This window comes from Haemaphysalis longicornis, unplaced genomic scaffold, assembly GCF_048455015.1.
Source record: "Haemaphysalis longicornis isolate Haplotype H1 unplaced genomic scaffold, Haemaphysalis longicornis Haplotype H1 scaffold_3, whole genome shotgun sequence".
Classification (NCBI taxonomy): domain Eukaryota; kingdom Metazoa; phylum Arthropoda; class Arachnida; order Ixodida; family Ixodidae; genus Haemaphysalis; species Haemaphysalis longicornis.
Window position 1 is genome coordinate 159,474,555 of NW_027526335.1, and position 26,809 is coordinate 159,501,363.

At 48.2% G+C, this 26,809-nt stretch overlaps 1 protein-coding gene across 5 annotated transcripts in view; it reads left to right on the forward strand.

The window, feature by feature from the left end:
* LOC144175221 (uncharacterized) overlaps positions 1-26,809 on the forward strand; it is a 119,494-nt gene that overhangs the window by 30,071 nt on the left and 62,614 nt on the right. For all 5 annotated transcript variants that reach the window (XM_077704325.1, XM_077704326.1, XM_077704323.1 and 2 more), the window contains exons 4-5: positions 2,915-2,947; positions 19,050-19,091. In XM_077704325.1, the coding sequence (XP_077560451.1) occupies positions 2,915-2,947; positions 19,050-19,091 (75 nt within the window). The remainder of the gene's footprint in view (positions 1-2,914; positions 2,948-19,049; positions 19,092-26,809) is intronic.

A 26,809-nucleotide genomic window follows, 5' to 3' on the forward strand; every position in this document is an offset into this window, starting at 1 on the left:
TATGGCGTCTCAGACAGTACATTTCAATACTACAGCCATGGTTGTGACGACACGCCCACCTCCATCACGCCCATGCCGACGCCATCCTCTACACCACCACAGCTTCCAACGCCAACTGCGCATACAATTTCGCCGCAGTGTTCAATCTCGCCTGCCAGGAAATGCCAGCGCCGGCTATACGTATACGGCTTGCAGCACTACAGAGCCGACCTTTCACTTAGTGGAAGCTGGGTAACACCATGCCGCAGCGCCACAGGTTGTTGCGTCGGCTTCACCGACCCCAGCAAGTGCCGAATGCTTTGCCGCTCGTGGCTGCGAAACCTCTCTGCACGGCACGAGTGAGAGCGATCTTCATGAGCGCTGTACTCCCGGTGTACGACAGCCGTCTTCTTCGCCTCAGTTGGAACTGCCTCCAGCAGCCAACGACAGATCGCGGACTCCGGAAGTCGAAGCTACCTTCGAAGCACATCAGCTTGCTATTGACAATCTTCACACCCTGGATACGATGGCGATACCGGAGCGAAGATTGCGGGACGCCCCTCCCAACAACCGTAGCCAAAAAAGTATCCAATGATCCCATGCAATCAAGAGACGCATCAAAGGCTGGGCCCCAGACGTCGACCGTTTCCCTGCTCCAGGACAGTGTTAGGTAGACGCAGCAATCGGAGCTAAGCCGTCTGTCTATAAATCAAACAGACAAAACCAGCTTGCAAGATGGGGATCCTACGCCATCGGAGTTCAAGCGCAGCTCATCATTTCAAGGCTCCGCTATGCCGCCTCCCACCGCAGTTGCGAAAGCCGCCCAGACAGCGACTGAGCCACAGAGCCCACAACGGGGCACAGTCAAGCCCTCACTCCGGTCGTCAGTCTGTTGCAACATGCTTCACCTTGTGGCTGCCCCGCAATGCGTCTACGGCCGCACTCCCAGCCTCGACCACCACAGGTTGCCCCCTACCCGGACGCTACCTCGCCGACGACCATAACCGTGCCCTTTACTTACTCAACCCCTGCCACTAGACCACTGACTGCCCACGGACTCTCTCTCGCTACGGACAAACATTACATGTGCCTGTGAACTTCGATAAGTGCTTCTCCTACTACCCCCCTGCATTAACATGCAGTACTGCACAAAACAACACCTAGCTCAGTTTTCTGTATCGCGCTCCGCACTAAGCGGGGAGCCTTGTAGCGCCGCCATCATCATCAGCAGATTGGCCAGATGGCACGAAAGACACTCAGCACCCGGCACCCGGTCTGGAGCGACACCCGGGTTCTACTTGCATTGTCCTGACCATGGCACTGCCAGCGCAACCTCACTAAACGTGGTCTCGGCCGCACCGCCTCATCGGCCGCCTACAATATATATATATATATATGTGTAGCGAATCAGAAATGGGAAATGAGGGGCTCGGTGGATTAAGGCAGAGTAAGGGTTGGCAGTCCTCAGAAAAAAAGTGGTGAAAAAATGCCCTACGGGTCGGATCGCAACCCACGACCTCCAGAATGCCGGTCTCGTGCGATGACCACTACGCTACCGGCGGGGCTATTTTCCCCTCCACTTTTTGGGGTATTTATGTTCAGGTATCTTTGTTTACTGCACTTGGGAGTGGTAGCCAGCGCCACTCGGCTACTCGGGGTGAAGAGGACCTTCTTTTTAACCCCCGGACCTTGACTCGAGTGTCTACAGCATATCGAGAGTGGTCGACCAGCGTTGAACCCTCTTAAGCTTTCTACGGCACCGAGATTGACAGAACAGAGGCCCTCGCAACGCATGTAGCGAATCAGAATAGGAAATGAGAGGATCGTTGAAATAACACAGAAATAAGGGTTGGCCGTAAAGAAAACCTCGGAAATCAAAGAAAAGTATGTGGTAGGTCATTGAAACAGATAAAGAATTTGGAAAGAAAGACAGAAAGTGGAGAAAAAATGCCCGCTGGGTGGGATCCGAACCCACGACCTCTAGAATACCGATCTGGCTTGATGACCACTACGCCACCAGAGTCTGCACGTAGGATTACCAGCTCATTGCTGTGTTTGATCAGAAATACATAACGCTCCTTTAAGAAGACCGCAGGCTCTGATTTGCTGGCTTGCACACAGCGTAAATTAAGATTCCAATGCGCGTACGTTCGATAATAAGGCTACCATTTCAGACTTTAAAAAGTTACTGCGCACTGATGACCCGGCAATCGACAACATCATACGCCATGCGGCCTCCAAATTTTCTTTGCTCTTTACGAAACCAAATGACGAGAATTTATTCAAACGTTCACCAGTCACTCTCTGTGCTGCTACTCTAAGCGAGATGAAGACATGTGAGGCAGCAAGACCGGCACAAGAAAGTGTAACTGATTTAAGAGTTTGCTCAGGCTTCCGATGTTTCTGTGTATTGTCTAAAATAAATGTGTGCTCCGATCCCCGCCCTTGCTTTCTGGCCAGTAATATTTTCGGGCTGAGAAGTGTTTAATTAATAGATAATGTTTTTTTTGTTTCAACTAGTCCTCTAATGTACCCAGCTTTGTCACCCTCGTGCATTTTCCCAAACACTAAGCTATTTAGTGGCAAAATAACGGTTTTCCGTACCTTACCAACATTATTGGTTTGTTATATTAGTTATTACGCGCACAGTGATGTTTTTTGTTGGGCTGAATGCCAGAATATTTACACTTGCCTTGTTTGCTAATCCCTTCCTCTTAATTGTCGTATAAAGAAAGTCATCCAAATACACAGCAATCAAGACAGCTTTTTTATCCTGTTCGCACTTCCATCTGAGTTGGAATCACGCTTTAAGTTTGCAAACTATACACCTGAAGACTGCAATCATTACTCTGCCTTCCTTACATGCAACACGATGAATTCCCAAATTTGTTTACCTTAAGCAGTCTCTAACCCGTTCGCCTACTTTGTATTTCAGGTAACCCTCGCCCTGAGCAAGGGTGGAATTCATGTAAGTTTTTTTTTTACATCGTTACATACATCATTTGTGCTGTGCTATAGTTTATAAAATCGCCATTCTGAGCAGACAGCAAGGAAAGTGACTTTTCGAGGGGTGGTGTAGTTTCGGTCTGTTTACATTTTCTAATTGGGGCATTGTTGAGGTGTTCCCGCAGATTCTATGAGGTCTTGAGGTCTTCCCGAAGATTCCTAAGTGGCTCCTGCGGGTGATTTACTATCACCCTGCGAGAAATTTAGTCGAGTTTGCCTATTACCACGAGCAGTGCGTTACCAGACCATTGAAGCATCTCTTCCGGTGAGATGCTTGGCCTCTTATTTACCAGCTCAGAGCAGTTATTAGCAGCTTCGAAACAGCTACAGATTTTATTGGCGGGAGCATCTCTGCAATGTTCCCCTCACCAGCCCCGGAAATGCTCTGCCGTAGTTCTTTTACACCAGGGAGCACCCCGATGTTGCCCAAACTGATCTCGCTATTCTAGCAGAGAAAGAAAGATATAAAAAACGTTTACTATCAGAGCGCTAACAATGTTGCAGGAGTGGTTCCCTCTTCACGAGGGTCCATGAGCTGCCTTAGTACCGGCTGCCCTCACGGTGAGTAGGAGCTGCTCCGAGAGGCCGGGGCTGGACACCAGCAATGTCTCCTACTGCTCTTGATGATTTGAGATGCGCGGAGGATGTGGTGGGGCTTGATTAATATGTGTGAGTGTGCCAGGCTCTAGGCAGTATTTGCATTTTGCTGGATATTGGGTGGGGGATATATGGTGTAGCCCTATTGGATGCGGGGAGGTGTCAGTTTGTAGGAGTCTAAGAGTTGTTTCTTGAGATTTCATGAGGTGTGGGTGCGGTAGCGGGAAATTCCGTCGAGTAAGCTTGTAATGTTGTGTTATTTCGTGGTGTTACAAGAGCTATAGGTTTCTCCACATCCTCCGAGGTCTGGTCGGCAAGTCCTCGAACCTTTCTGTGGGAAAATTTATTGCCCTTAATAGAAGCACGTGCAGGAGTCCACACAATCCTTACTTTTCTGTCGGGGACTTTGGTTGAGAGCATGCGGTGCGTTGTTGGTGTCACCCAGCCTGACCTGAACCTCCTGCACGCTTTTTCGGAGTCTGTTACAACCACCGTGGCTTTTGTCTGCGTGAGGTCAAGCGCCACAGATAGCTCCTCCACTTCTTTGGACGATGCCGTTATTACGGTGGCACGGGCAATGAGCTCTGTCTTTGTGGCGGCTACCACTGTTATTGTTTCTGCGCCGCGGATTGCGGCTGCATCTGTGTAGACCGTTTCCGGGAGGGTGCCGTATTTCTTGTAGGCTTTAGCTCTAGCTTCTTGTCCCCCGCAGTGGTGAACCGGGTTCCTGTTCTTTGGCAATGGGTTGGATAATATATTATGCTGCCACCGCTCAGGAAGCTGCTCGTTCAGCTTCCCGTCTTGGGGCTGCATGTCATTCGGTTCAACAGTTTTTGTCGGTTTTTGTCATTGCAAGCCGTGCTCTCTGGCTTGAGAGGTGGCCCTGTATGTGCTCGTCCACCATGTTGTGCAGACCCATGCGAAGGAGTCTATCGGTTGACGCCATCATGGGGATCCCAAGGGCTTGCTTTGTGTCTTTACGGATGAGGGTGTTGAGTTTTTCCATATCTGTCTTGGTTACAGTGACGTAGGGCGCTGTGTATGTCAGCCTCGATAGAACAAAGACGAGGATAAGACGGATGATATCGTCTTCTTTCATTCCCCGCTGTCTATTTGTGACTCCACGAATCATACGCACTCATTGTTCGGTCGTTGAGGAGACGCTGGGGCATGATGTCCCATTTTGCATCAGACTGCACAAAAAGCCCAAGTAGCCTGAGTGAGCTGCAAGGCCTAATGTGTGGCCCTCTAAATTTGTCAATATTGTCCTTGAAATTTTTTAGCGCGACGACGCCGGACCACCAAGAGTTCTGACTTCTGTGGGAACTCTCCTGTCCGCTTCCCTTTGCGTACTGCTTTACAGCGTCAGCTGCTTGCTGCAGGCAGTCTTGAAGTCTCCCGAGGGAGTCAGTGCCAGTCCAAATTGTTATATCATCTGCGTCGAGCGCTTGGTTTAAATTTGGAATACTCTGCAGCCTTGCCGGTAGACCCAGGAAACCGATGTTAAGTAGGAGCGGGGCGAGGATCGAGCCTTGGGTGTACCTCTGCTTCGGAGGGTGATGGGATCGGAGGTGATATCCTCAATTTCGACTGTGGCTGTGCGGTATGAAAGAAAGTCTATAATGTAGTTGTATCTTCTCTCCCCGCATCCCGTGTTGTTAACGTTTTGTAGAATCGCCTCGTGCGACGCGTTACTGAAAGCTCCTTAGAGCTGGTCGAGCTCTAGTATTGCTCGCGGGGAGTATCGGGTGGTAAGGGCGAAGATTTATTCCTTTAGCTCAATCAGCACGTCCTGGGTTCCGAGATGCTTTCGAAATCCAAACATGGTGTCTGGCATTTGTGGGGTTTCAGCCAGCTATTCCAGCGTACGGTTGAGCACAAACCTTTCTATCATCTTTCCCACGCACGATGTGAAGTATATTGGCCACAAATTATCCATGTGCGGGGATTTGCCTGGTTAGAAATAAATCTTGTATCTGCTGTTTACCGCCGCTGCGGAACCTTGCCTTTAGTCCAAAAGTCGTTAAAATACTCCAACAAGGCCCCGAGAGCCTCGTCGCCAAGGTTGGCTAATAGTTTGTAGGAGATGTGGTCTGGTCCTGTAGCGTTGTTGCGCTTGTTTTCGGCCATTACAGTCAGGGGTTCGTAAAGCGGGAACGGCTTGTCAAGGCCTTCATTTGGCTTTCCTGTGTTAGGTAGTGGGTGGTCGCTCTTTTTTGTTCGGAGGTACTTCGTTTGGAGTGCAGAACTGGACAATATAAAGGACCTGCACTTCCGCGTGGTCTTTCGTATTCCAGGGCACTTTCTGTGGGTGGTGACAGTTGTCACTTAACACTATTTTAGGGACAGACTTTGAGGAATTACATTTTGCAAACAGGTCAAGCAACCACCAATAGACGTCCTGAGCAAAACAAAAACGCTCTGAAACTTTTGCGTAATCTAGAGCAGAACTCACAGAACTTAGCAGCTTCGAAATAATTTTAAAAAAAATCCAGCCTGAACATGCAGAGCTAAGCATCCATTTACTTCTTCGTACTGTCAGTTACGACCAATGAACGTTCGCTTTTACGCGCTGTCACACATTTGGCTGGACGTGGTCAGTTCCGATTCACCTATAGGGAAATAATTGTTGAGCGTGGAAGCAATGAAAGATGTTCCGATGACGTCATGGGGACGAATACCACAGGGGAAGCGGCAGGCAATATGCAAAGATCGGCAGCACGCGATCAGCCTTCTCCTCGGAACGCGTTCCAAACCGACCAAATAAATAGGCGTGTCAAAGCTTATGTACTTATTTGACCATAGGAGAACCTACCAACTAGCCAGTGACATAAACCTTGGTGGGGGAAGGATAGTTTTGGTGGAGATAACCAAAAAGAATGGGCGTTGTGGGAGCTGGAGGCGAATAACATGACTCAAAAAACGTAGTCTGCGTCTTTTGGAAACAGAAAAACGACTTAGGGTGTTTTATCAATAAAAGTTGATATTTTAGAAGTGCCACCTGGTCTTTGATGCAATAACTACCTGCGTAACCGAGCGCGCTTTTTTGGGGACCGCACGTGGCAAACTGACAACCGTAAAACAACCAACTACCCCGAAAGACGTTGTCTGCCCTACTCTGCTGTACCTAGCAGAACTTGAAACTTTCGTGATGTCTGCGAAGCAGAGATGTGAGCGCAAGAAACTTATGATTGCAAATTGTGTGGCATAATTACTCGCAAAAAAGAAACTTGAAAAAGATGGTGTGAGCGGAAGCAGGACCTTCAATGCAGCGAAAACATGCTGATGTTCCACAGGGCTCAGCTCAAGATAGCCGAAAAGAACCATGGAAGGCGTTTTCTATTTTTCACTTCAACTCATGCGCCAAAGTCAATTTTCGCTGACAATTACCACCTAAAACATGCTAGCGCCTGTAAGCGCGGTAGTTAATGAGGGTGATGCTCATTCGACCACCCGGTGGTCGTGCTAAAGCCGTTGAAGTCTTTCACCGCCTCGTCCGCTAAACGAGAATTATATTTTACTTTGTAGTGTTTGGCTCGTCCGCAATTCCCCATGCTCGTTCACATCGCAACTGGCCTCATGCGATAAAAAATACGTGAAGCTTGGTGATAAACTTCAAGATATTTCCAAGCACAATGTGAATAAGAAAGCAGCTTACACAAAAAAGCACTTCTACACTCATGAGCCAGTAATTTACACATCAGAAGTCGCATGAAGTACTGATACAGCACAAATGATTTTCTTAAACGACACACCGGAGCCAACAGTACCTCATCTACGCTGCGGTGTTAAAATAACCGCATGTTGCACTTTGTGTTGGCCCCAGTTACCTCTCTTGAAAGCTATTTTGACTTTTATAGTGCCGCGTGTAGATCTTTTATTTTTTGAGGACGACTCCACCCAACACGTGAATTCAGACAAACAGAGTTCTGGAATATTATTTCCGGCATTTCCGCTATAAGTTAAACAAATTTTCACGGCACGCTACGTTGGCTCCACGAGAAGAGCTCGTCGGCTTTGCCTTGCGATGGGCCGACGCTTACTGCGCCGTCTTTTAAAACGAATGCGAAGCCATTATTTTTACTGTCTGCGCCATCTTGAAGCGACTTGTTCATATGACCAGACGAAAACGCAATTTTTGTTGCCACTGCCAAAAGCAACAACCAAAAGCTTTCTTAATAGTATTAACTTCAAAACGTGCACAACATAACACATATATCCTGTGACGTAAGCAGAGTTGATAGTGGAAGTGTCGAAGCCCGCCGTACTTGGTGTGCGCACACGCGCAAAATGCGTTGCCTTGAACCAAAAGACTGGGTGTGACGTATAGAACGTTTGCTGTGAGCAGTCAGACCCGCCTTAACCGGGTCGCGCTATCACCACACTCTCGATTATTGGACTTTGCCAATTTCTGTTTCGTCGTACTCTGACATTGTCCACTCGAAGAGCTTCATCAGCAAAATGGTTAGGCACGAAGAACAGTCCTAATTTAGCTGTTCTGAATAAGTAAAAACCGATGTTTGTGGCCACAAATTATAACAGAACGTTCGTGGAAGCGATAAAATGTGCGCAAACAAGGGAAGTCTCCAACGCGCCACCACCAAGCGTGGTTCAATCATTTTCTGCTCCCAGATCAGGCTGCCTCTGTAGGCCCGGAGTGTCGTGCTTATTATGACACGCAGACCGGCCGAAGTGCAGAGACAAAAAATCGTGTGTATTTATTGATTAGAACTGTGGCTCGTAAAGTACGGTCAGTTCGCGCCTTCAGCAAGAATCACGTGCACCTTGCGAAGGCCACTCTCGAGGACACCAGCATCTGTCAAATGTTGAGTAATACCATTCTTTGTGGAAGTCATGTTAAGCTTGAAGCATATTATCCGAACGCTAAATTTTTAACCGTATTCCGCGACAGTGCCACAACTGAATGGCTGCCGCGAAAGTGAAGGTCGTTACTTCAATGTTTAGTAATTGACTCCTACGTAGGGTTCCAATTGGCGGGGAGCATGGTTATCGCAGGTAAGCCATAGGCGAGAACTAAATGAAACTTGTTGCAATGTCTCCGACAAAAAAATGCACGCCCGGATAAGTGAACAACAGGCTAAGGGGGACTAAATATTGCCATTTTGTGTAGCTGCCATACAACCAATTCTGTGATGCATAGTCTAAAACTGCAAAAGAATGCTCACGTCAACCTCTTTATGTGCCAGCTCGGCAGCAAAAACTAAATTTTCTAACACAGCTTGATCTCTTATTTTGACCATGTAGAAACTTCACTGCACGCGCTTATGTCCAATTCGACGATTTGAGCACGAGGGGGCTTAACCTGATTGCCTGGCATACGCCATTTTTCCTCACACTGTACGCACCGTACCATACGGCAGTTTCAATCTGCCTACTTCCTTACCCACAAGCCAGCCCAAACCGAACTGGCAACGGCTGATATGCGGAACACGTATACAAGGCACCACCGCGTCAGCTCTAAGTCAGCTGGCAATTACCAAGGAGTGCGCGAAATTTTTTATCGCGCTTTGAAACATGAAAAAACAGTCAATAGGGAACATACGGCTTGCACACCAATCCAGCCTTATCTTGTTTGTCAACCCTTCATATCCTTAAAACATATGCTTACAGCTAACGATTTTGTCCTACGCTAGAAAGGAAAGCTTTCAAAACAAGCCTTATACCGCTGTTCTTACATGCAGAATTCCGTTTTATTACACAATGTTAGAACCCTCTGGCTTTTGTGTTTTTGCTCTAAAAGAGTATCCAGAATTTATTTACAAATTCTGCACAAGTTCGTAGAATTATCTACTAATGCGTAGCATTCTTATGTCCTTTGTCTTGAGTGTGTGCTTTTTAGACAGTTTTTTTTGTTTTTCTAAATCCTGTCCAATCAATTATCCCCAATTACGCTGTTATTACGATTACATTAGTGTTTTGCGAAATCTGCATAATTGTGGAAATGCAGGGTGCTTCAGTGTTCGCAATTTTCCGTAATTCTGTAATGTCTTTCTTCATTTCATCATCATCATCATCATACCAAGCCTGGGCATACTACCAACGAAAGAACGGCTTAAATGTGTAGTGTTGAAGAATCACTATTTCAGTAAAGAGTTTGTAGTTGCGGTAAAAAAGAGTGTGGCACTGCGAAAAACCGAAAGATATGTAAAACCACGAGTGTACACTAACTATGGAAAAAGAGTACGGAACTATTATGTTCCGGAAATCTTCAATGAATTACCTGATGAACTAAGTACGATAAACACGAAATGGAAACTGAACAAAGGAATTACGAAAAGGTGGGCAGATTTAAAAATTACCCCTGCTCCCTGAAGGGAACTATGTGGTGATGCAAAGCAGAATTGTTGGCGTCCATTCAGCTCATCGGACGGTGCAGCGTGTCTCAACCGAAGCAGCAACTGAGGAAACGGCGCGCGGACCGGGTTTATATATGGAGCAGATGGAGTGGAGAGGAGGAGATCAGAGAGGAGACGCGCATGCGCGCTTATCGCGCAGCTGGCGTGTTCCCGTTATGTGGAGTGATCTGGTGTTTAGTAGCGCCAGAGGGAATTCCACGTCCGGGTGCACAGTGGTGGCGAAGGCACGCAAGTACTGTTGCGTTACGGTGAGTAGGCGGTGGTGCTCGAGGCGCCGAAACTCGTCCAGCATGTTCTTGTCGATGTTGTCGTCTCTCTGGTAGAATCGGTAGTCTCCGTCAGCGTTGGTGAGGTAAAGGTTGTTGACGTTGGTGCACCTGCTGAGAGCAACGTACACGCCCTCGTCTTCGGAGCTTTGTCTTCTTCTCCTTCTTCTTCTTCAGCGGTTCCCCTACGGGAAGATGACGACGGTCGTTGAACGCGAACCTATCTCGTGATGGATTCTTTGGTTGGCCAGTCCGTAGGGGCATCCTGCCACAATCATCATCAGAGGCGCTGCGGACGGAGCACAGACGTGTGGCATCCCCCCGAGCAAGATATGCTAACATCCTCCTCTCAAGTTTTCATTTCGTCGTTTCTATTGAAATTCAGCTTCGCGTGCCTTCGTTGTATGAGTAGCTTGTTGACGTAGTTTGAATGAGTCAAGGACATAAGACGCGTTCGGAGCACTTGCTCCTGTTTCGGATTTGTAGCGCTGGTTCTTGCCACGCGCGTCTGGACCGGACCTACGTGTCGGGGGATGGGGTTACACGAGTGTCCGACTACACCGTCACTCCCGTCTCGTTCTCTGACTACGGCCTCGTAACGTGCACCGTGGCCCTTAACACATACACGGCTAGGCAGAACTCAAGTGCCCGATGGCTTATGAACTCCACAGTTCTTAAAAACGAGACATTTGTCGAAAGGACTCAACAAGAAATGGAAGCCCTTCGGTCAGGAACCATTAGTGTGGAAAAGTGGGAAACTTTCAAAGCACGCATAAAGAGTTTTCCAGTCACCATAGGGCACGCGGAGGCCGCACGCAAAAAAGAAAAAAAGGGCCGCCTCACGGAGACTCTCTGCGTGCTCATTGAGGCTGATGAAAAAAAACTAGGGGAGTTTAAAGACGATATCCGGATAATTAAAGAAGAGCTCCGGGGAGAGCTGGAGAAGGCATTTTAGGGAGCCCTGGTGCGGAGCAGGGAACAAAAGGTAGAGTTCGAAGCAAGGCCATCGAAGCTTTTTGCAGCCTTCGAAAGGGAGAACTCGGCACGAAAAACTATCACGGAGGTCAAACATCCTGCAGGCATGGCAAGAAGCAATGAGGAAGTCGCCAGAGCTTTCGCTGACTATTATGCAGAACTATTCTCTCCGCGGTCAGTCCTAGATGCAATCCCAGCTGAAGTGCTAAATCAAATTCACAAAATACCTGAAGAAACCAAAGAGTTGATCAACACCCCCATAACAGAAGCGGAAATAGAGCGTACCATCAAGAGCCTAGCGCGGAACAAATCTCCTGGACCGGATGGTATCATCTCAGAGTTCTGCATAGCCTTTAGGAAGGAACTGAGCCTCATTCTAGCCATGGTATTCGAAGAAATAAGAAAAGAAAACAGAAGTGCCTGCCATCCTCCATGCGGACAAGCCACCTGGCCTTAATCCCCAAAAACGTACCCACCGATTCTATCCCCGACGTCGCCCATTACCGATCCGATCAGCCTCCTCTCAACAGACTACAAGATCCTGACCCGAGTTCTCGCCGGACGTCTGGAGAGTGCACTGAGCGCTGTAGTTGGTCCGCACCAGACATGCGGTTTCAAATGGCGGTCCATCAATTCCAACATACATCGCATGAGGGTAGCCATCGAGGTGGCTGAATCAGGTCTGCTACCTTTGGCCATGGTTCAACTGGACCTGAGGAAAGCTTTTGATCAGGTGGACCACAATTTTCTACTGGATCTCCTCCAACACTGCTGAATCGGTGACACAATGATCGATTGGATCAAACCTTGCTACGAGGACATCTCTACCTGCGTAGTAACAAATAGGTCTGTGGGAACGCCCATAGACATCCACAGGTCGGTGCGCCAGGGCTGCCCCATGTCACCCATCCTATTCACTCCCTATCTTGAGCCACTTTGCCGTATGACCCTTGAATTCGAGGTCATCAATGGTCTGAAGATGGGAGACGAGGAGCTCCGTGTTCTCGCCTATGCGGACGACGTGGCCTTCATTTGCACTCGGGGATCACAAGTGGGCGAGGTAATTAAACTAGCAAACCAGTTTTGCCGCTTTTCGGGAGCAGAGCTAAACCTCCTTAAGTCGAGGGGAGCCTGGGTGGGTGATTGGGCCTCCAAACCAAGTGGCGTATTTGGAATGGCCTGGGAAGAGATGTCCAATTACTTGGGCGTCAACCTCAACCAAAGCGCCGCCGTCAAAAATCGGTGGAAACCCAAGCTGTCAGCTGCGGAAAGAAAGCTGCATCCATGGAGAAATAGAAACATCGCTCTGTTCACGAGGGCTCATGTGTGCAATGCGATTACATACCCCGCAGTGCTGTACGGGGCCCGCATAACTACCATCGACGCAGACACCTTGAATAGGCTGCAGCGGTCCTGGCGGTATTTATCTGGCGTTCCACATTCGAGCCCATGCGCCGCTCAAACGTCTTCTGGAGCCTAGAAAAGGGTGGGTTTGGGCTCGTCAACGCGGGGCTCAAACTGACTATCCAACGATTCTTGTACTTTCTGGGTCTACGCGATCCGTTCCTAGTGGCAGCCACGCAGTGCCTGGGCACCAGACATTTGGCCCCGTGGCTTGCCACGACAGCATCTCTCTGCTTTGACACGCGTGGAACGAGGTTCTACAAAGACATCGCGCTAGCCTTAGCCCTGCTCGAGCAGCATTTCTCTTGGGATTGTCTGCTCAAAACAAAACCCAGAAAACTGTACAGGGACCTCGTGGAGAAGGTCCTGCCGCCCCCTCTCTACCGACAACCCCCAATACCTAACGATGTCTTGAAACGAGTAAGACGACTCCCTGTGCCCACCGCCTCAAAAGACTTTTTCTTCCTCCTCCACATGGGGGTGCTGCCCGCAAAGGCACTTTTGGAGGATAAGGATTTCTTTCTTCATGGCGGCGCGGGTTGTATCCTCTGTGGAAAACGGGAAACGGCAGAACACGTCCTCACAGATTGTAACGCCGCGGCCCTCTTCTGGGACGAGCTGCAGACCGCGTACACCGAGCGATGGGACCTGTCGTGGTCAGGCCTCCGACACCTGAGTGCGCCACAGAGAACAAGGCGCTTCGGGACTGCGTGCTTGTCCTGGTGTGGAGGGCTCGAGTGGATGCAGTGGAGTGCGCCACGAACCCCAGGCCTACCTGGCGGCACTTCACGGCAAAGGCTGAATGGACAGTGAGCGTATTGGGGGCATCAGATTCTGACACGGAGCTCCGCGACTCAGTGCAAAAAGGATGCCAAGCACTGCAGTACGTTGTAGTACGTTGTAGAGACGCTAGTACGTTGTAGAGACGCTTCTACCCTCTGAACAGGCGTTGTACATCCTTGCCCAGAGTTTACACCCATTGGGGAACATGTTACCTTCACACGATTGTCAGTTCATGTACTCTGATATTATAGTGTCTCAGGATGTCATATTTTCCTGCTTGTTTGTTCTTTGTTGCCACCGCAGTCCCACTGCGTGCTTACTTTGCGGCTCAAGTGAAGGCACGCCTAAAGGTGGTTGGAGTTCCTGTGGCGACAGTATGTACGCGTACCAATGTTTGTCACCTCATCGAGCGTGACAGTGCATTATGTATATATGTATATCGTTGTAAATAAAAATTGTTTTTGAAAAAAAGCGCTTTTGTAGCGCAGTGGGAAGAGCGCCGCGTACCTCCCGTTGCTGCCAGAGAGTCGTGGCATCGAAACCGGGCGCCGCTAGCTATTTCTTTTTTATATAGTGTAGGGGGAGATGTGCGCGCAACGGACTGACGCCGGACATAGCCCCGACCAAGAGATGGTTTGCATCTAATAAACACTGAGTACGTAATGCGACTTGGCATGTGGGGATTGTCTACCGCCTTGTGTTCAATTTGTATTCGTGTTACTTTATGTCTGTACGGTTTCTAAGTCGAATTGAATTGAATTACTGTAAGTGAGTGTGCTATTGGCATATTCATTTCGTAAGAGTTACTATAACATTTATTCCTTTTAATGAATTTTCGGGAGCAAGAAGACGCTCCTTTCGTGTGTGCGTTTTGTGTGTGTGGTTTTGTTTCATGCACTGCGAAGTGTTCAGTGTATATATACGAAAGTATTACTGCATTACTTTTCATACAATGAAATTGAAAAGGGTTGTTTCACCAGCTTCCTCGTCACTTTACAAGCGCTGTGTGCTTAGATTGATCAGAAAATTAATCCTCTACAGAAGACGGATAAATGAATGCATGAATGAATAAATGAATCATGAGCCTGTTTTTGTCCACTGCATGATGAAAGCCTCTCCCAAAGATTTGCAGCTATGCCTGTCGAGGGGCAGCTAGTTCTATGTTTTACCCCCAAATTTTCGTAGCTCATCTCGCCGTCTGTCAAACAGATGGTCCACCTGTTGTGCGTAATTCGCAATACGCGACCAGCCCATCTCCATTTGCTTCGCTTAAAGGGACACTGAAGTGATATGTAAACATTGCTGGATTACTAGCGCAAATTGTAGTCCGGAGTCCCCAGGCCATGTTTCGACCACTCTGGGCACATTTACGCGATTTTATTTAGCAGAAAAATTAATTCGAAAATGCTGTCCTCCTCTCTTTACGCTCGCCCATTTTCTGTGGCGTTTTCGTGTGACGTCGCGAGGAGCCGAGCTCCAATCGGCTGCGCTACTGCACGGCTCCCCGGCCTTCAGACGAGAGTTAGTCGGCCCAGCGTTTCGTCCGCCTAGTCCGCCGGCCTCCGACGGGGCGTCGCAATTCGTTCGCTCAGTTGAAACGAAGCCAGGACACGTTTGTGAATGGAAGAATGGGCCTTTCTTTACTTGGTTAGTTTGTACACTGTATCTAGCTCCAAGTCAAGGTCGCTTCACACAAGCGCTGCACAAGCGCACATGCGACGCTTCGCTGACTGGTACGCCAGTAGGAAAATTTAAGGCCTCTTGAAGGCGGGAGAAGAGTCAGCGAAGTCAATATAGGTACTAAGGAAATAAAATCAACTGATATTTTTACCGTACAGCGTAAAACTAGGGTGCGGGAAGCACTTTTTTGCGCTGGGCGAACAAGCACAGCAGTCAGCAGCACGACTACGCATCTGCGAACGCTTTTCCGTCTACGAAATGCAATTTCTAGACGTGAGCTATTGTGGAAACTCGGGGGACGCTTACTGCACGAGCGCAATATAACAAATAGTCACCTAAGCTGCTTGAAATGCCAAAACTAAATAAAAGTGTAAACTTGTTGTACAATATATACTTTATATTACCAAGGTTTGCGGAGCCCGTCACGTGGCCGAGTGGTCTGGGGCGCTAGGTATGTCGCCGCAAATTTTTTGCAAGTCGCGAGTTCGAATCCCCGCGGGTACGGGCTTTTTTTTTGTAAGTTAACTTTTTCCTTTTCTGCCGATGTTTTCTACATTGAGTTCACCTTTTTTTGGGCCGCAACGTTCATGGCTCCACGAACTAGTTCACAAAACGCGCGCTAGCGAGTTCTCGTTGGCGTGCTGTTGCCATAAGCACCGACTAGTTGCGTGCAGTGGGCACAGGCCAGAATGAACAGACCCTTGGCCTGGTGCGAACAACCTTTTTACGGTACAGGCATGAGTGAGGCAAGCTCCAAAAATGGGGGAAAAGCGCATGACATTTGGGCGTCTGCGGGTACGCGGAGGGCGTCCATGCACTGCGTAGGCCTCGGCTAGTGAATGCTATGATTCCAAGCCGTTCTGGGAGGCTTATCTTTATGCATTTTTACAGCTGACAACATAGCAGAAGCGTGGTACGATGATTACTGAGTTATTGAGAATGCCCATCCAACAACGCCACCGGTTGTGTTTTACAGAACCGAAACCGAAACCGAAACTTGTTTGCTTGCTCACCTTGGGCATCCTCCAATCACGGTGCCCTCTCCTCCCAACGTCACAGCTTTAGTTGGTGCGGCCGCCGCAAACCGCGCATCGTAGTTTTTCTTCTTTCCCGCTTGGTAAAATAATTACCGATTTGTCAACCGGATAAACGATGAAAAGTGTGCTAATTTGAGCCGGTCTACGCAGTGCAAGCAAAAACGGGAGCTTGACAAATTCACGGCAGTGTCCCTTTAATTTGAACTAGAATGTCCTCCCTCTTGGTCTGTTCCCTAATACATGCTGCAGCTTTTTTGTCCTGCAGGTCGTTCATTTTTAGTTTATCGAAAATCCGTTCGACAAGTTATCTCAATTTACGCTATTATAACGATTACAAGTGGAAGTATGGCGGCGAAATCTGCATTATTGTGAAAATGCCATAGGTTATACCTTTTGCTATCTTCTATATATTTCTGTTATTTTTATTACTTTTATTTAATTTCATCCGACAATTATCTGCACTTACGGTATTATAACTTTTACACTGGGAAGTTTACAGTGGAAATGGAGGGCATTACACGGATCGCCATCTTCCGGAAATATTTTATATTTTTCTTGTTTTTTTAGTTTTTTAAGGTTCCGTTCGACAAGTTATCTCCATTTACACTATTACAACGATTACAGTTGGAACTTTCGGAAAATCCGCATTATTGTGAAAAGGCAGGGTGTTATACGTTTTGCCATTTTCCGTAATTTTTTATATTTTTTTTTATGTTTTACCTGTCAAGATTTCCTCGGATCAGTTATCTCTATTTACGCCATTAGAGCGATTACAGGCGGAACTTCCGTGATATTTGTATTTTTGTGGAAATGCACGGTGTTTTATGGTCCTGGCTGAGGGGCACTCTGATAAGAATGCTACGCATTAAAAAAATGGGGTGGCGATTACGATACTCCCAAATGCAATATTTGGGCGCAGCAGCAGTGTGCTGAGGCAGCACTCACTTGTGGGTTCTCTCGACGGCAGCAATGGTGAGCCTCCATGCCGGCGGCGCGAAGTGCGGGTGAGGAAGGGACCGGTACCTGCGTCTTAGCCAGGGAACGCACACTAGCATCACGCGCACGCCCCCCTCACTTTTTCGCCATCGTCGCGCCGATGAGGGTTTCGTACGGGCACAGCATACTGCCACCTCTTCCCCACCGCACACTATCGGAGAGAACTCTCGCCGCCACGGCGAACTGCCCTCCGCTCACAATTTTGCGACACTCCCCTCCTTACAGCATACTGCCCCCTTCCCGGCCGCAACCTACTGGCAAGCACTCGCGCATCCACGGGGAACGGCCCACCCCTCGCACTTTCGCGACACTCTACACCTTTGCTTTCTTTCAATCATAGGTCTTGCCATCGTTCAGTCCGTTATGATGACGATGCGGCTCAGACCAGAGACGGCCGTCAAGGGACTGTGCCCTAAAAGCAAAAGAGAAAGGACTGCTTCCTGTCGTACGAAACGTGCGAACAGAGGACTAGGCGACGAACAAGAGCTAAAACAGGGCTTAAACAAAGCTGGTGTGAGATTTTTCTTGACTAATAAACTCAACCCGTTGGCCCACACTAACTTTTTGGACCCCAAGCCCCCTATTCTTTGCACAACTCGAAAAAAAACTCAAATTCACCCTTCAAGCGGGGCCGGTGCTCGCGGATGTGCGGGGTCGTCAGAGAAGTCCACGGCTAAAAACGTGGTTTAGAAGGTCAGCCATGGCGAATGACGTCATGTCGCCCGACATGGCCGCTCACAGAGTGCAGCACTGTGAACTCTGTACACAGTTTATTCCACTGAAAACCAATTCAGAGATCTGTTTCGGAAACAACCTAAAGACCTGCGCCACGACGCTAGTGCCCAAGATGAGATCTATTTCCTGCCAGCCATACCAGTAGTGCTGACCGGGATTTTTTAGGAGTTAACCAGGAAGTAACTATCCGTCGCAAGTCGAGAAGGCTTACGTAGCCGCCCACACCGTAAATACGCAGTGAAGAACTGAGTCGCAGCAAATGAAAAGAAACCGAAGATATTACGCAGTTCTTGAAGACATTACGAAGGTATTACGCCGGAGTGCACCGTCTCAACGTCGCATTCCATTGCGAAGTGAACGCGTCAACAGGAAATATGTAGCTCCGGCGCTGGAATGGCTTCACAAGCTTTGTGTGGCAGTCAGCAGTGTCAAGGTAGCGCCGAACACCGCGAAAACAGCCCGCAAACTACGTAACATATTTAAAAAAAAGCATAGAATTGTTCTCTAGGATGCAAATAACTGCTCACAGAAGAGCGTAAGCGTCCATAAGCTCTCTATTACTGGCTGCTATACCGCTATAGAGATACGCAAGCGCCGCAGCATACGCACGCTACTTTGCTGAAATAGCGTGCGTTCATCCTATGTCCTTTAAATGCCAAACCAACTTTTTTGTACGACGCATGCGCAGGATGAAGGACGCAAAGGATGAACGTCCTAATTCTTTGCGTCGGGCAACCTAAAGCCGCTATTAGTGAGTTGTTATTAGTTGTTAGTTGTTCAGAGTCGCACGTGATGCACATATGAAAATACTGCCAGCTACCAACGAATAGCGTGTCAATGCGTGCCCACATAAACCGGATTTTCTTCCTTTCAGCGGAGTTCTTGCTCTACCGCTGTAGTTTTTACGCCCTTGTTAATACTTTTCTTACGGCAAAGCCCTTCATCTTTCAGGGTTGCCTAATTTTGAATTCATTGCTACTTGACTTATTGTCGCGGAAATAGGGAAAATTCTAAGTGGATAACTTCTCATTTTACTTAGATCTTTTGTGTCACTTGGATGTACTCATGACTGGTAGCTTTAAGATCAAGCTTTCTGGGAATAAAACTCAAGGGTACAACCAATCCTCCGCCTTTGTGACACGCGTTACGCCGGATGTCCGGGTTTTTTGGATTAAGTATAGCTCACTAATAGGTCTGATTACTTCAATTTCCAGTGGGCAGCAGCGGTTCCTCTGCACCAGGTGGTTGGTCTGGAGGTGAGTTATTTTTTGTGCAGATCTTTATTTCCTTTCTTCGTGTTTCTCTACTTTTGAGCAAGTTGAAGTACTGAGAAGAAACAAAGTACAATGAATTTCGACGCCATGTATAGTTTGTCTGTTTTTTTTCTTAGTTTCGCAATTTCAAGTGTTGTGCACAGATACTTTTTATTCGTGTTTCTTCTCCACGACATCTAAACAAGGAATCACAATATTGAGTTTAGGCACGACGTAACATAAAATCTATCTCGAACTTGAACCCGCTGCGTTTTCTAGTAGTTACAATCATCCAGGTTGATGTCTAGTTGAGATGTGCTACTAACGATAGTACGGTGTTACGGGCCATTGAAGCGTTAATTGAGGACTTTTGTCTTTCGAGCGTATCTAACCGGGTGGTACTAGCTATCACAATCACAGCATTTGAGGAACTGGAACTCAGTTTTGACAGCTTTAAAACTGGCCAATCTTCACCAAGACACATCTAGAAAAAAACAATGAAGCACCGGTGCAGTGTGGGACATAGGCATAGAATGCCAGTAGAATGGGAATAGAATGCTAAATGGGCATAGAATGCTAGTGTACTCTTGTGGACGGAAAGCTGCGGTCAAGCAATGTTTCAGGCGCCGTCACCCGGCATGGTTGTATTCTATTACTCCCGCGCCGCTCATACAAATGAATAATCGCTCAGCACAGAAGCAAGACGTGGTCTCCTAATGACACCAGAGGCGACAAAATTGCGGTAGAATCAGCAGGCACTCTCTGAAAACAAAAACAGGCATCTGAGTATTCTGTCGTGGCTCCTACTTAACACGCTTAGTAATAGAAGGCAGCTTGGTTTGTGTACTCCGCCGGCCTGCCGGTGATGCTTGAAGTAGTTTGTGAGATTACGCTAATGGTAAAATCAGAATCACAGTGCTGGTAACGAGAGAGCAGATAGCGAATACAACCTAGGAGACTATGGAAAGCGTGTTCTGTCAATGACATAAACTCAAGCACCAATACCAATGTCTGGTCGCAGATGCCAGCCAGACCAATACAAGCGACCAAAAGCCCGCAAATGAATGAGGCCCACTGTAAACCGACGAGTGGCTAGTTATGTTCGGAGCTGTTGAAGTCTTCCACTTATTTGTCAGTGTTATGAAAAATATAGTTTCTTCTGTAACGATTTTGGCTAGTAATACACCTTGTTCGTCAAATGGAAACTAGCCTTGTACGAAGGAAACGGCCTGAAGAAACATGGACATACAAATTGGTTCATAAGAGAAATATGTGTAAGTGGCCCCGTAGCCGAAAATGCGAACCCTTGTTGGCGAGGAACGCTTTTTACTCAGCAGACGTGGCCCGTTATTAAAGCACGTATTCTTCGATTTAAAGGAGCCATGAAGAGAAAACACAAGTTTGGTTCATTCGAAAGATTGCCTCGTTAGAACCATAACGACACCACTTATAACGCAAACTTCGCCCAAATAAGCTACATAATTAGGAAAAAAGGAAATGACCATGCGACCCACCAGCTCATTTTCCGCAACAGAACCTATGATGTCACTCGAGAATGCTCTGCGATTGGCGGAGGCCGGCAAAAGCAAACGCATGTTAGGCAGGGCTTACAGTTTGCATAGCGATCTAAATGCCCGTGAAACATACTGCACATTCTTTTTATGACAAAGAACGGTGGAGTAAACGGTTGAAGTTCCGAACGAACACGCAAGCGTGTGCGCCATTGCGTACGAAACTACCGCCGGCCGAACTCGACATCTCGCTGTCGCCACCGTCGCGCAGACGAATTTTCGGGTTCGAGGCTGTTAGGGGCCAACGAACCGTTCCAGCACGTACAGCCGCGACCTTCCTTGGTATCTCAATCCCTTGACAGGAGGTTGGCCATCATATCGCCAACCAGCAAAGGTAAAAATAGAAACGAAGGGAGTAAGGAACAGCAAGAAGCGAGGAGATAGTGCCAGTCGTCGCAGAAGTTTCGAATGGTGTTGGCTTGCTGCTGTCGTTACGAGCTCGTTTCCAGTTTACAACCACTGAAAACTTCAGTTTGTTCGAGTACTTTACAATGAAATTTCGTTGCTGCGTTTTGAAATGCCCATGTAGTACGGGCAAATCGTCGAGGGAGTGCGACATCACCGCCGGTGAGGAGATCTCCTTTCATGTGCTGCCCAACGACGAACCTCGGCGAAGCAAGTGGCTACGTTTTGTGAACTTTGCAAACGGAGGAGAAAGAGAGCTAAAGGAAGTACGAGTGTGCTCGCTTCATTTCCGAGGAATTGATTACGGCAGGGACCCTTACGTTAGCTCACTCCTGGGACATGCTGGCGCTCGTCGCCGACTTCGTCAAATCGCTCTGACCTTGGGGGAAAAAAATGCCGTAAACACCGCGCATTGACGCTCGTATCTTTCTGGTCGAAGCAGAGAGCTCGCGCGAACGGCTTTCCATAAACGACACCGGACAACTGGCATAAGCGATACTGCTACTGAAATTGAACTATTATTAACCATAATAAAAATACGGCACATACGTACGAGTCTGTATTCGGCCGTCGCGACGGGGCTGACGAGGCAGCGGTGCCGACGGCAGGGCGTTCGTCTGTTGTGGCTACCGCGGAATGGTCGCTTTCCCGTCCACCGCGTATCCCACAACTCTTGCCGCTCGTGCACTTAGAAGCATTGAGCGTTCAAGTGGTGTGAGGTTGTTAAATGCAAGCCCGAGCTCCTCGGCGAGAGTTTTGTTCTCCGGATCAGGCGATTCCATGACTAGGGCTGCGGGTGCACTAGGTTTTACTAGTATTTTTAAAATGGCCGCCGTCTCGGTCGACTCCCGCGTGTGGGTGCTATATGGAGTCGACATACTAAGTATCTGTTTCATGGACCGGCTCGTATGACGCCATTGTTCACGTCACGGAATGTGCAGTTTTAGCGGGAGATTTAAAATTTTGGCTTAAATTGCCTTATTTCTCAGTGAATAAAGCATCATTTGCTTCCGGAAAAGCGCTTGGGGTACTATGAAACACCTAATCTTTCGAATAAAACAAACTTTTGTTTTCTCTTCATGGCTCCTTTAAGCGCAGTCGTCTCAATCCCAGAGCATTTTCTAGAGTACAGACTCTCGCCATATTACAGCATTTTAGGAACTGCTTCTCAGAAGTGAAACCTTTTAACAGGCCAAATAACCACCCAAACACATCTAGAAAGAACGATCTACTAAAGAACGATTTAATCTAGCAGATAATGAGCACCTCAAAGATTATTCTAGGAAGAATTCTAATCCAAACTGAAAGAGTAAATGCATGTAGCAGCATTCGGTGTCGCTACTCCGCCGGAATAAAAGCGTAGAACAGGGGACGTTGCATTGAGGTGTTTCTGGGAATGGCTGCACACGTGGTTGAAAAAGCAGCTGTATTTCGCGTTAATACACTCTCGCCTCAGTTATTTCTCGCTTGTGTGCGGAACAACTGGCAAATTAAATTTAGATAATCTCCTAGTACACCAAAAGAAAGTAGTACGCTTTGTAAAAAATGAATCACCTAAAACCGACGCTGCCCCACTCTTCCACAAGCATAGCATACTGTCTATTAAAAACAGCATAAACAAAAAATAGCTTTGTTCATTTATCAGCAGTTCCAAAATAATTCTGACCCCTTCATGGACAATGAGCATCGAAGAACCACGAATACAATCAACGGCATGCGAGCTACAACAAAGAAAGAATCGACACTAACTATGGGTCGCAAAAGACAACCTACATAACTCCCGACTTTTTGAACGAACATCTTGCTATTCTTAGATTGATACAGTGTTCTCTTTCGTTCAATGCTTCAAAAAGAAAGTTGATGTGTATCTCTGGAGCTACAGTGAACAAGCTATGATATAGATAAGCGTAATATTACCGTTGAATATCGCTCTGTATTTATACTTTGTGATCTTGTTTATACTTGCAATGCCAATTCTTAAAGGGGCACTGACACAAAATTTTGAAGGCCAGATAACTTCGGAGATAGATTGGGGGGAACACATATACATCATCTGCAAAATATCAGCGGCGAATACAGCCTAGAACATATTTAAAATCAAGTTTAAAGTGTGCGAAACGCAACCGAGCAGCCAGCAGAGGACCACGCGCAATCGAAATCCCGATGATATTGTGTAAATAAACAACATCAAAATACGTCACGAGTTTGTGTTCGCCGCTTCCGCACTGCCGGCGTTTTTCGCCGGCTCGCCCGGCTCGCCGCTCCAATCAGAGGGCCGGAGGGCGGAGCTTCTGCTCTCGAGAACGAACGACCCGATCGTTGGCGGCGGAGGCGACGTGATTTCGTCAGCTCATCGGGCAGCTGGCCGCGACCAAAGTTCTACAGCGATTCCAGGCACTCTGTTTCTATTACGGTTTATTACCATTGGATACGAAAACGCGCCGGAGGCACGAAACGCCCACTGAGCTAGCCGCACGGTCGCTGTGCCGGCGGCGGCTACGGCCGCGAAGTGGCCCAGGCCGGCGCAGGTAGCTCGAGTGATAGCTTGTTACCGCTCCACGAAATTGTCCCCAAGTCCCGACCATGGTGGCTTACATGAGAAAGGAGTTAATGATGCGATGGCGGGTTGCATTAAAAATTGTCATCTGCACCGCTTACGAGAGCGGCACTCGAATATCCGCTGCAGTGCTAAGCCGAACACATCTGTAGGCGGACCTGTAGGCAGACCGGCCGGCTGCTCCCAGCGCGCGTCTTGCCACCCACCGTCTCGAGCGTCGCGCGTCGTTCTTTAGCCGCGGTAGCATTTGCACTCGCAGCGCGTGCGTCACATCCACGGTCGCTTTTTAATTAAGCGCCTCACGAGATCAGTACGTGATGGCATTCGCAGAAACTGCCGTCGATGCGGATTCGACAGTGCTACGGCGGCTCTGCTCTGATATCCCTCCGACAGTCACGTGGTCAGCGTTGTTCACACAAAATCCACAAAATCCATCGTTTCGTGGCACTCTCTGAAACCGAAACTGCGACTGGCCGCATTGAAAATGCCTCTAATTAAACAACCGTCACACGCTGAAGCAAATGAGGTTTCTACAGGTTATAAGTAGGTCACTAGCTACTTATCGCAACAAAAAAACAAGATGCAAAATTTTTGTGTCAGTGCCCCTTTAAGTAATAAAAATTCTACCTTCACTTGTGTTTGCTAAACTTTGTATCAAATGGAGCTTGTTTTCTGCATTATGTTCTGTGTATTATGTTTTCTGAGCTCGAACATTTTCTACTTTGTCACGTTGCTGATGAGTTGTGTGTAGGGGGGAAGGAAGAGGGTGGACGGGGGGCCGGAGGGTGTCGCTTTGTCAGGTAATTCGTTTGCCTTTTCGGTATCCCCCGAAGAGAACCGCTTTTGTTATGTTTTGATGTGTTCATTACGATGTTTACTCGGTAACATCTCCCCTGTAACTTTTTTCGGTTGTGTGAAATAAAGCATTCACATTCACATTCACATTTAGGATAAGTTCCGGCTCGACTATACCAACTCTTGATAGTTGCTCACAGAGGAAGCAAGGCAAGATACTGAGATGACGTCACGGGGACAAAAATGTATACATTGTATTCAACCAAAACCAATGCAGAGATATGTTTGCAAAACATATCAGCCTACACCGCGAGGCCAGAGCCCTGCATGAGCATGAGATGCCTGGTTTCCTGCCGGCCGTTATGGTAGGAATCACTAAAACTTGGGCGTCACTCTACCTTGTGCAAACAGAGAAGGCTTGTAGCGACGCACGCCTTACATATCGTGTGCACGGCCTAGTCGCCGCTAGTGAAAAAAAAAGAACTTCGAACATACTAAGCACGCTCCAATCGCCGGAGCACACCGCCACACCATCACATTCCTTCGGGAAGTGAACGGTTCAGCAGCAATCACGGAACTTGGGCCGCCGGCCAGGCTGCTCCTGGGGCACTTTGATATGGGAGCCAGCGGTGTCAAGGTACCTTTCGAGCAACGTGAAACCAGTGGGCGAACCACGCGAGGTGTTTAAAATAACAGAAGCCTGAAATAGTTGTGCAAGATAGTAATTACTGTTCACACTGTAGAACAAACGTTCAGGGGCCCCGCACTACTTGCCGCACTGTTGTAAACATAAGGGCACGGAAGTGCTCGAGCGTACGTACGCTACTTGAGGGAAAAACTAGCGCCCTTCTACTCTGTGAAGAAGGATGACCTGAGAAGCTGGACGGCCTCCACGGAGTGCACGAAAGATAGCACGTTTGTTTGTTATTTGGGATGGAGCATACTTCCTCGCCAATCAGCTGAATGAACCTAAGAAGGACCGAAGCTTTGTTTTTGAGGACAAACATGAAGCTACGTGTGCCTCTCCCGCGTCCAAATCATCTCGCCTTTAGTATAACACACCAACCCAAGCCGCTCTAGCAATGAGGACACCGGACCGATCCTATCAGGACGTTTGACGTCTGAGTTTAAATCTTCCGTCAGCACAACGGACATGCCATTCATCGGGATGGACATGACAACTATAGCTGCACGTGCACGTCCCTCTCTCTCCATGCACTATTCTTCACTACAAACCTGTGCACGTATAAATCGGCAACAGCACATGTGCGCCTGCTCAGAAGTGGCAGGCGCGGTCCAAAATGTCACTCTGAAAGCCCCTTATTTGAAGAAGTGGTATTGGCTCACGCCGGCATACCAAACGGGTAAGTTGCTCTTCATCCGGGAGAAGGGGGTGATTCGCCGCTAATCGATCAGCAGGAAGTTGAGGCGGTACTGGCGGCGGCAGCAGCTTTCGGTAGTATTGGCGTCCATTCGGGCTTGTGTTCGGGTCGACACTTCTTCAAATCTAGCTCTTCCTCAAAACGAAAGCATGCATCCGCTCTATAACGATTTGAAACCTGGAAGCCCTTCAGCTCTATTCCCGCGTACATAGTACGTGGGGCTGTCCGTTTCCATTCCGCTTCCTAGGCATCCTACTGTCTGTATAACACATCAAACCAGACCCAAACCACTCGATTAAGGACAGCCAATAAAGCGTATTTACCCGTATCATTTCGAAGTTTAAATCTCCCACGAGCACAACTGACGTATCATCGGTAGCGGCATGAAGCCTAGATGTGAGTGCACGCCCCCCTCAACCGTGCGCGCATAAATCAGCAACCGGTGATGGCGAATACTTGGCGTGAAAGACACCGGCCAAAATGTCACTCGCGAGGCCATCAAATCTGAGAACACTTTCAGGCTCATGCCGGCCTTCTAACTGGGCAAGTTGTTCTTCACCCGGGAGGGATTCGCAGCTACTGGGAGAGGTAGAATTTGAGCAGAAACGGCGGCGGCTACACGTTCAGCGGTGGGGGTGCAGTAAAGATTGCTGATGTTCGTTTCCCCGAAGTCCGGTGCCGATCACGAACCCTACCGCCCGGGATCCGGTTGATTTGGCAGGAGGCTGGCAGGGCGATGGTGTTGAAGTTCTCGGAGATGGTGGCCGAATTGATGAACTCGAGGCGTTTGTACTTGATGAAGGGAAACGAAGAGTTTATACACAACTATTTACATTAGGATAACTGGGTACATGAGTAATGAAAGGAAAAACTTCTAACTTCAGCTAGACACTAGCTCCAAGTGCGTACAAGTCACTCGAGCTTCTCCAACTTCGTCTAACTCTGCAACGCTGTGAGTACGCAAACCGCTCGAGAAATGACGGCCGGGACTCTGTTCCCGCTGCAGGCCCC